Source organism: Amphiura filiformis, chromosome 1 (genome assembly GCF_039555335.1).
Source record: "Amphiura filiformis chromosome 1, Afil_fr2py, whole genome shotgun sequence".
Lineage (NCBI taxonomy): Eukaryota > Metazoa > Echinodermata > Ophiuroidea > Amphilepidida > Amphiuridae > Amphiura > Amphiura filiformis.
This window is the reverse complement of record NC_092628.1, coordinates 721,470-732,428: the sequence shown is the minus strand read 5'-3', so window position 1 is coordinate 732,428 and position 10,959 is coordinate 721,470. Positions and strand designations below refer to the sequence as shown.

General features: G+C 39.4%; 1 protein-coding gene across 1 annotated transcript in view; it reads left to right on the top strand.

The window, feature by feature from the left end:
* Positions 1 to 922: 922 nt before the first annotated feature.
* Positions 923 to 10,959, top strand: part of LOC140168914 (uncharacterized) — a 40,077-nt gene continuing 30,040 nt past the window's right edge. The window contains exons 1-4 of the mRNA XM_072192234.1: positions 923 to 944; positions 1,591 to 1,947; positions 4,601 to 4,843; positions 4,973 to 5,107. Coding sequence (XP_072048335.1) covers positions 923 to 944; positions 1,591 to 1,947; positions 4,601 to 4,843; positions 4,973 to 5,107 — 757 coding nt within the window. The remainder of the gene's footprint in view (positions 945 to 1,590; positions 1,948 to 4,600; positions 4,844 to 4,972; positions 5,108 to 10,959) is intronic.

Genomic DNA, 10,959 nt, shown 5'->3' with positions numbered 1-10,959 from the left:
GTGATTTTATCAAGTGACCCACATAGAGGAATACAACATCTATCGTGAGCCAATCTGCATTCTGTTGCCTGCAAAAGCCGACGATCAGGTAAAAATTATAAAAGGAGCGTGAGCAGATATTTTTCTTAATTTCATGATAAGCTTAAATTGCATTGAAAACGCCAAATTGCAATCACAAAATATATTATATTCGTAAATCACTAAAGTGAATGGTAACGTAGGTATGTGGAAAAGAAGTGCAATAGCAATAACAAAGTATGTGCCCAAAGAGTTGTCTTTGGCATGTCACTTTTTTTTAAATATCACTAAAAATATCAAATTTGAGAAAAACGCCCCAAAATTTAAAACAAACACGACCCTTCCAAAAATAAATACATATTCGCACTCGGCGGCCCAGTCAATACCTGTCGCTGTGATTTCGGGTAACTCGTTGCTTCCCTCTCCAGATACCTGTACTTCAAGTTCGCCCATACCTCATGCCTTAATCCAATCGAAAGCAAACTGTCGTCATCTAATGTGTCCGTTAAAAGTTAATATTAATCTACGAAATATTAACTTACTTTTCCATGGCTATATCGTCACTTGGCGGAAAAAGCCTCATATGTACTTTTGGCCCTTGAACATGGATAAAGCCTTGTAGGTGTTGACTTTATATTGAATGGCTTGCTTTAATCCATGTTCTAAGGGCCAAAAGTACATGTAAGAAACACCTCATATTTACTTTTGGCCCTTGAACATGGATAAAGCCTTGTAGGTGTAGACTTTATATTGAATGGTTTGCTTCATCCATGTTCAGGGGCAAAAAGTACATACGAGTTTTCTCCCGCCAAGTGACAATATAATAATCTCCCGGATATGACGGAAGTACGAAAGCATTAACAAGACGATGGCTGGCTACGAGACATTTCTTTTTATTTTCGTAATGGTTTGGCCTTCTTGTCAAGGTAGGCAAAAAGTTTCAATATAATTACGTTTTTCACTGAATTTGGCACACTAAGTTATAGTAGAGAAAATAAAGAATTTTCATTCCTTTTTATTTTGTAACTAAAAGATCAAATACTTTCTTCGTACATGTTTATGCTAAGAAGAACAAACTAGACCTATTGTGAGTGTGCTTCTAATTTGATTTTATATCAGTCCATAGCATGCCTAGTGTGAGCAATATAAAATCACCTGGAAATAAATAATTTATTCAACGTAAAATATAATGTGTATTCCTTAGAGAATGCAGGAGAATTATGGTTCTAATCATAGGATGTTGCTCATATTTATTGGCTGTGCAATAATTATCAGCCCCCAGAGTGAAATTATCAAACAATATGCCAAAAACTTGCTTGTACCCTCTGAGCTTGTCTAAAAATCTTTACTCTCTGCAAATTTTGGGATTCAAATTTGCACACACAGCTTAATATGTAGGCTATATATATAATACGATCGTAGCTAGCAGGACATTTTTGCATTTGCATTTATTCTCGTAATGACCTTTATACTAAATCTGTATCGCATTTAATCCCTTGTGCTACATTTGACTTTTGGCATTGTGTATAATTTTATTTCATTCTAATGTCATTTTTGATCATTTGATCTTAGGTGTTGATGCAATTCATTTAAATATTTTAACATCTCTAGGGGCTGGATTCGACTTCACTTGTTTTACTAACCACCCAAGGACTAATACACAGGCTCATAACGACCAAAATATTGCTGGGTGGAAGAGTGGTGCCGAAACTGACGCAGCAGTGGGTTTTACTCGCACGATAGATGTTGGTACAGGTGATGGGTTACCGACAGGTTCTTCACAAAAGGATCACCATGCGCACGGCAGTAGAGTGAGAATACTTGATATGCCTATTGTAGGTGGTATTGAGAGGATTGGAGCATTCAACTGTGAAGCGGAAAAGAATGACGATATGCATAGTATTACTTCTATCATCACACACACTGCAGGTAATACGTTCCCCATGAAACAAAGCGAAAGTAATGCCTTGTTGTTATAGCCATTGTAGTTAAACAGACCTACAGAAGTCTTTAGTGTCGAACGGAAAGTGTCATTTACGTTATAGTAAGGGTGCTGTAATGCATACGTTGTAGACCCAGTCATCTGTTTTAACGGGTTAGGCCATTTTAAATCGACTTTCGAAAAGTTTTTTGATACATTCATTGATTTCTCAAAAGTAAAATCGCAGTTTAACAAATAACGGTTCAAATGAAAGCCATTATTGGGGGCTAATTGTTGTATCACTATGAAAGGCCTGACACCAATATAAACACTTATTTCGGTGACCCAAGTTCATGGTCATTTCTGCTCACGCACTTTTTACAGATGGCCTAGAATTTCATATTTCGGTTTCAGCGATTGCCCGAAAAAGGTGGTATGTTTTTGAAAAGCGTTTCCGCTTGGAATGTAGATAGTTGTTGTTGCTATTACTGTTCGCGATTTTAATTTATGCACTTTTTAGCCGACAATTTTCAATGCATTTTACATAATAGAAATGTCGCTGGCATAAATACCGATATTTTTAACAGTATCGTTTTTTAAATCAAAATACCATCCAAAAGAGTTCCCAATACTTTTATGAAACCGTAGATACCAAATCGGACTGCAGGTGATGAACAGATTTTGAACTAGAATTAAAAGAACCAGCGTAGGCCTTCTCAAAATGTACTTTTTAAAATATCGAGTTGTTTAATTTTGGACTGCTTTTTCCTTTTTTTTTATAACAAGAAAATGCTTTACATACCCCAAACTTCTCACATAGTCTTGGCTAAGTGTCCGTTACTGGTTGATATTATTAGAATTAAACGATTTTCATGATTAACTTACTTTTACCGCAATGTTTTCCTCGCAATGTTCAAATATATCCCCAAAATGGCGTTGCTTTCTGTCTCACATTAATGACAAGGTTATCCCAAGATGTGTGAGAGTTTCTGACACTATATTCACGGGTATTCTATAGCTATTCAAACATATACAAATTTGGCTGGTTTGCGATAAGCTATACCATTTTCACCCTGATGTGGTAGACTGGATCCTTCAGTTTTTCAACAACTACGCACGGTCATCGGGTTGTGCTGTTGGTGAATAAGGCAAAGTGACGGATTGTGGGTAAATAAAAGACGCCGTCATTAGAGGCCAGAAGGATTCAGGCTACTGATATGGCAGTGACATCAGCACTGTATGAATTTCATTACACTCCCTAGCGTTCGATCAAAGCGCTGGTGTACACTCGCACGCGCTTAAAGACACCGCATAGATGCGCGAGCGAAACAGCTGCTTCAACGCGTTGACGTCACTGCCACATCGGGGTGAAAACTGGTATAGGTCAGGCTTCCTCAAATAGGTTTGTTGAAGCGCCACATGAAATAAAGACTGAAAAGCGCCACTCAATGGCTGCGAAGCAGCTTTCGCGGTGCTTTAGCACGGCCGGGGAGTCAGAGGGTGCCCCCTGTGAAGTTAACGTGGTTTTTTTTTTAAGTTGAGGTGCAAATGACGCCATTTGGTGCAATATTTTGCACTATTTTAGCCTGTCTTTACACGGAGAACATGGGAAATTTATTTATTTATTTATTTATTTATTTATTTATTTATTTTAAATCTAAACGGCGCCTCGCGCCACTCAAAGCCACGCTATTTGCGGACCCCTGGTATAGGTAATAGATGACTATGAAAACTTTCCGCATACCGAATATGGGTTTAGCCCATATTTAATTGCCTTTAGGCCATATGATTTATTTTTAGAAAAGAAAGCCTAAGACTGGAGCCTAATCAATTGAGAAGGGAATGGATTTTGTCACAGTAATATCAAAATTAATATCGTCCATAACAAGAAGGAATGCATCACGATTTTTTGATATCCAGCTATAGTATTTTAATTGATTTACACTGAACATGAAGCTATAATATCTCTACTATATAGCTTCATGCATGGACATTTGCAGACCGACCTTCTCCATGTAGCGAGTACCACATTAGATTGTGTTTACAAGAAATATATAATAAGCGCCACTTCCACGAAATGTCCTATATGCCAGCAACTTTGATGATAATATATTATCTACAACATCACACCTGTTTTTCAAGAACTCTCTTTTATCTATTCACCTCAAAGAAAGGATTAGAATTATTATAATAGAATCCCTGACCTGATGCAACGCATTTTTAATGAGTTGCTGAGGGACTAGAAATCTTTATGGTCGAATGAACAACGTATGACCACTACACAGGTCAATGGCCTTATTGTGTTCTGGCGGGTTATTTAAAAGCACGGTCCCTGAATTTTTCCAGACAAGGAACAATAGGAACAAATTGCCTGGCAATGGGGTCACATATAATCCCAGTCTATAGTGTGATCAGAACATTATAGGCAGGTAATCATTATAGTATAATCAGTACGAAAAGTCCAATGCGATTTTTAATGTATTTTAAAAATTCAAAGAACCACTTTTTAGCGGGAATTTTTGCAAGTTACACAGCTGAAGTTGTAAAATGGTTGAAATACTACAATATTACGGCGTAAACAAGAATATGTTTGTTTGGTCTTTGTTCCTACAGCCACATCCCTTAAATCCAGTATCTGAAATAATTATTATAATTCTAAAGGTGACCCACAATCGACACAACGGACAGTGACCGCAAATGTTGGTGAGAGCACAATGCTGGAAGTAACTGCCTCAAGATCCGATGTTTTATGGAACAAAGATGGAACACATATTGGCGATTGGGACAACCAAAAGCAAGTTACAATAGATCCTGTCGGAGTTGGCGATGCAGGGATTTATGAATGTTATTTCCAGGGAGAAAGAAAGCAGGGAACACAGGCTATAATGCGTCTTATAGTAAGAGGTAAGATGCTGTTATTCTCACATTTTTAAAGACTTTCGGTAAAAGTAAATTTCTACAACTATTATGATTTTAAACAATGTTGGTTTAAATTGCCATTAATTTTGAAACACACTTTTTGATAATATTCAGAGTGTTCTGCAAGGCATTGGAATCCACCGGCCTGTGACCAGAGTTGTCCGTATTGCTATAACGGTGGGGTATGCGATGATAAAACGGGGGTGTGCATCTGTGCTCCTGGATTTACTGGAATAAATTGTGAAACTGGTAAGAGACTACGGTTTTAGCTGGAAATATGAAACAACAAACACATAAGCATTTTAATTTGTTCAAACATTTAAGTTTGTTCAAACAATGTTTTATAAATAGTCTTATTTTCAAGAGTTATACTAACTATATAATTAATTTCTGTATCAAATACTGTCATGGTATCTCCATAGTGCCAAATACCATTATCATAATATCCCGTGAAATATCCACATAACTTTCTATTTTTATCGCATTGTGCAGCTTTGGAATCGGCTGCCTTTGTCCACAAGGACTGCCGGCTCAAATTTTTTGTTCTTTGAATAAATGCTCTTGGAGCTCTTACTGTAGATGCTCGAATTGTAGGCTTATATAATTTGGGACGGGATGTGTTGGGTGTTTTTTCCCCATAAATTGTTTTCAAAAATCGAAAGATGGATTGGTCCTAGAGGTGATTTTGCCCCGGGAATTTTGCACCTGTCTGTCCCATTCTTTTCGATGGCATTTTATTCTATTTACTTTGTCTTGATCAGTATGTGCAATATTTTTTTTATAATATATTTGTCTTTGTAATTGTATATGAGCCAGTGATGAAGCATAATAAACAGATAAATAAACAAGTAAATAAATTCGCCGCGCGCGGGCAGTGACAATGCCAAAAGCGGGTTTACACCGCAAAAAAGGTCAGAAGGTGATAAAACCAAAATTTAGATAACGCACAAATATTAAGATTATTATTAAAAAGTAAAACTGGTAATTATTATTTATTATTATACCCGCATGCGAAGCATGGACGGGTATATTGCCATCCTGTGGTTTCTTATACCCGCATGCAGCGCATGCAGGGTATCTTCCCATCCTGTGGTTTCTTCTCCTCCTCCTCCTCCTTCTTCTCCTATCAAACACATCATTCTGTCAAGGCTAGCGCTAAAACTACAAGGGCCCCAGGGCCCATATGTGGTACACTTATGGGCCCTACCCCGTAAATGTGCCTTTTGCCCATCTCTGCCCCAGAGGTCAAAGGTCACGGGCCACATGGGCCCAAATGTAAAAACACAAACCATGCCGATTCTCATCAGATGAAGCAGCCTCAGGGCCATAAGTTGGTACACTGATAGCCCCAGGGATACTCTATAAAAACAAGTATACATGAGCCCCATATGTCATATATTATGGGCCCCAGGGCCCCAAATGTTAAAAATATGGGGCAACAGATTGACAAGCCTAGCTCTAAAGCTACAAGGGCACTAGGGCTCATATGTTGCACATGTATAAGCCCTAAATTGTAGATGTGCCTTTTGCCCATTTTGGCCCCAGATGTACAAGGCTAGAGGCCCCAGGGGCCCAAATGTTAAAACAAAGGGCCGGCCGTTTCTCAGCAAATAAAGTAGCTACAGGGCTCAGATTTGGTACACAGATAGGTTTTCAGTATTATATTGTCATATGTATATATGTACCCCATATGTCACATAATATGGGCCCCTGGGCCCCAAACGCTAAAACATAGGGCCGGTCGTTAATCTGTAAATAAAGCAGCTTTAGGGCTCAGAGTTAGTACACAGATTGCACCTGAAAATCACATTGTTATATGTACATGTGAGCCCCATATATTACATTATATGGGCCCCAGGGCCCCAAACGCTAAAACATAGGGCCGGCCGTTACTCTGTAAATAAAGCAGCTTTAGGGCTCAGAATTAGTACACATATTGCACCTGAAAATCACATTGTTATATGTACATGTGAGCCCCATATATTACATTATATGGGCCCCAGGGCCCCAAACGCTAAAACATAGGGCTGGCCGTTACTCAGTAAATAAAGCAGCTACAGTGCCCAGCTTGAGTCTACTGATAGCACTAGAGAATCAAACTTCAACATATGTCCATGGCCCCAAATGTTAAAACAAAGGGCCGGCCGTTTCTCATCAAATAAAGCAGCTTCCGGGCTCAGAATTTGTACACAGTAGCACCTGAGAATTATATTGTTATTAACACCCACATACCCCCTCCCCACCCTACACACGTAGGACTAAACAGACATATCCGTATTATAATTATTAATATAATAATTGGAAATACCAGCGTGAAGCGTTAAGGCTGTTCCAGTTAAATTACATACCCATTGGCTGTTCTATTTAATTTACATACTCCCTCTGAAATAGGTTGTTCCGTTTAATTTATACTCCCTCTAAAATGGCTGTTCCATTTAATTTACATACTCCCTCTCGAATAGTTTTCCCGTAATCATATTGCATAGCCTCACTGTGAATAAGAGAGACTGACAACAGCAATCTATGGAGAGACAACTCCCCTGGCAGGGGACTTTTTACAAGTTCTTTATTTTAAGTGCTACGAGAATGCAACCTGCATTAAATTAAAGCTTGTGACTTGGACTTTCAATTTTTACACATTTTCCACCCAATTGGGTGACTATTTACAATTTCTATATTTTAAGTCCTCAGCAATTTGTACACAGATAGCACCTGAGAATTATATTGTTACTAACACCCATGCACGCACCCATCCACCCCACACACGTAGGACTAAACAGACAGATCGTATTATATCATAATTGGAAATACCAGCGTGAAACGTTAAGGCTGTTCCAGTTAAATTACATACCCATTGGCTGTTCCATTTAATTTACATACTCCCTCTGAAATGGCCCCCAAAAGGGCTGTTCAGTTTAATTTACATACTCCCTCTGAAATGGCTGTTCCATTTAATTTACATACTACCTGAGTAAGAGAGACTGACAACAGCAACCTATGGAGTAAGAGAGACGACTCCCCTGGGAGGGGACTTTTTACAATTTCTTTATTTTAAGTGCTACAACAGTGCAACCTACATTCAATGCTTGTGACTTGGACTTTCACTTTTTACACATTTTCTGCCCAATTGGGCGACTTTTTACAATTTCTTTATTTTAAGTCCTCAGCAAATAAGGACTGTAAGTTTGGGTACACCGATAACATGCGGGTATAGCCGTATTTGTGTACAAATATATAGCCTTCTAGTTCTCCTTCTCCTTCTCCTCCCATCAAACACATCATTCTGTCAAGGCTAGCGCTACATCTACAAGGGCCCTGGTAGAAGTGCCTTTTGCCCATCTTGGCCCCAGAGGTCAAAGGTCACGGGCCCCAGGGGCCCAAATGTGAAAATACAAAGCACGCCATTTCTCATCAAATGAAGCAGCCTCAGGGCCCTGAGTTGGTACACTGATAGCCCTAGGGGTACTCTATATTTACAAATATACAAGAGCCCCATATGTTTTATATTATGGGTCCCAGGGGCCCAAATGTTAAAATATGGTGCAACAGATTGACAAGCCTAGCTCTAAAAGTACAAGATCACTAGGGCTCATATGTGGCATATGTATGGGCCCTAAGTTGTAGATGTGCCTTTTGCCCATTTTGGCCCCAGATGTACAAGGCTAGGGGCCCCAGGGGCCTAAATGTTAAAACAAAGGGCTGGCCGTTTCTCAGCAAATAAAGTAGCTACAGGGTTCAGATTTGGTATACAAATAGGTCTTAAGTATAATATTGTCATATGTATATATAACTCCCATATGTCACATAATATGGGCCCCAGGGCTCCAAACGCTAAAACATAGGGCCGGCCGTTTCTCAGCAAATAAAGTAGCTACATGGTTCAGATTTGGTACACAGATAGGTCTTTAGTATAATATTGTCATATGTATATATAACTCCCATATGTCACATAATATGGGCCCCAGGGCTCCAAACGCTAAAACATAGGGCCGGCCGTTACTCAGTAAATAAAGCAGCTACAATGCCCAGCTTAAGTGTACTGATAACACTTGAGAATTATACTTCAACATATGTAAATGAGCCCCATAAGTCAAATATTATGGGCCCCAGGGCCCCAATTGTTAAAACCAAGGGCTGGCCGTTTCTCATCATATAAAGCAGCTTTATGGCTCAGAGTTTGTACACAGATTGCACCTGAGAATTACATTGTTATATGTACATATGAGCCCCATATATCACATAATATTGGCCCCAGGGCCCCAAACGCTAAAACATCGGGCCGGCTGTTACACAGTAAATAAAGTAGCTACAGTGACCAGCTTGAGGCTACTGATAGCACTAGAGAATTATACTTCAACATAATTATGTACATGGGCCTCATAAGTCAAATATTATGGGCCCCAGAGCCCCAAACGTTAAAACAAAGTGCGGGCCAATTCTCATCAAAGAAAGCAGCTTCCGGGTTCAGAATATGTACACAGATAGCACCTGAGAATTATCAGTCCAAGAGAACGCCAAATATGGATCAGGAGTATTACATAATAATACCCTGCTATGACAATAGCTGCACTAGGTTAATCGTATAATCTCCTTATGTGGTTAGCATAGCTGGGCCAGGAAATCCACAAGGTCAGCCAATGTATGTACATGTATTCGGTACATGTTCCATATCTTTTACAATGGGTGATAAATTTCTGGTTTGTTTTATTTCAAAACGCAACATTCGATATTCTAAAGCTTGGTCCAAATCCAAGAGAAGAACCAACTCTAGTAATTTATGTGGTTTCAAATTATATCAGACGTTGCCTTTTTTATAGAAATGGTGTTTGTTGATGTGCACAGTTTCCCATTAGATCATAACATGCTGTTGTACATCCAAGGTCAAAGGTCTTTTAATCCATATTTGGCGTTGTTCTGGGACTGATTATATTGTTACTAACACACACACACCCATCCACCCCACATACGTAGGAATAAACAAACAGATCGTATTATATCTAATTGGAAATACCAGCGTGAAGCGTTAAGGCTGTTCCAGTTAAATGACATACCCATTGGCTGTTCCATTTAATTTACATACTCCCTCTGAAATAGCCCCAAAAAAGCCTGTTCCGTATAATTTACATACTCCCTCTGAAATGGCTGTTCCATTTAATTTACATACTCCCTCTGAAATAGTTTTCCCCTAATCATATTGCATAGCCTCACTGTGAGTAAGAAATACTGACAACCGCAACCTATGGAGAGTAAGAGAGACGACTCCCCTGGGAGGGGACTTTTACAATTTCTTTATTTTAAGTGCTACGACAGTGCAACCTACATTCAATTAAACCTTATGACTTGGACTTTCACTTTTTACACATTTTCTTCCCAATTGGGCGACTTTTTACAATTTCTTTATTTTAAGTACTCAGCAAATAAGGACTGTAAGTTTGGGTATACCGATAACATGCGGGTATAGCCGTATTTGTGTACAAATATATACCCTTCTAGTTATTATTATACCCGCATGCAGCGCATGCAGGGTATCTTCCCATCCTGTGGTTTCTTCTCCTCCTCCTCCTCCTCCTCCTCCTCCTTCTTCTCCTATCAAACACATCATTCTGTCAAGGCTAGCGCTAAAACTACAAGGGCCCCAGGGCCCATATGTGGTACACTTATGGGGCCTAACCCGTAGATGTGCCTTTTGCCCATCTCGGCCCCAGAGGTCAAAGGTCACGGGCCCCAAGGGCCCAAATGTAAAAACACAAACCATGCCGATTCTCATCAGATGAAGCAGCCTCAGGGCCATAAGTTGGTACACTGATAGTCCCAAGGGTACTCTATAAATACAAGTATACATGAGCCCCATATGTTATATATTATGGGCCCCAGGGCCCCAAATGTTAAAAATATGGGGCAACAGATTGACAAGCCTAGCTCTAAAGCTACAAGGGCACTAGGGCTCATATGTTGCACATGTATAAGCCCTAAATTGTAGATGTGCCTTTTGCCCATTTTGGCCCCAGATGTACAAGGCTAGAGGCCCCAGGGGCCCAAATGTTAAAACAAATGGCCGGCCGTTTCTCAGCAAATAAAGTAGCTACAGGGCTCAGATTTGG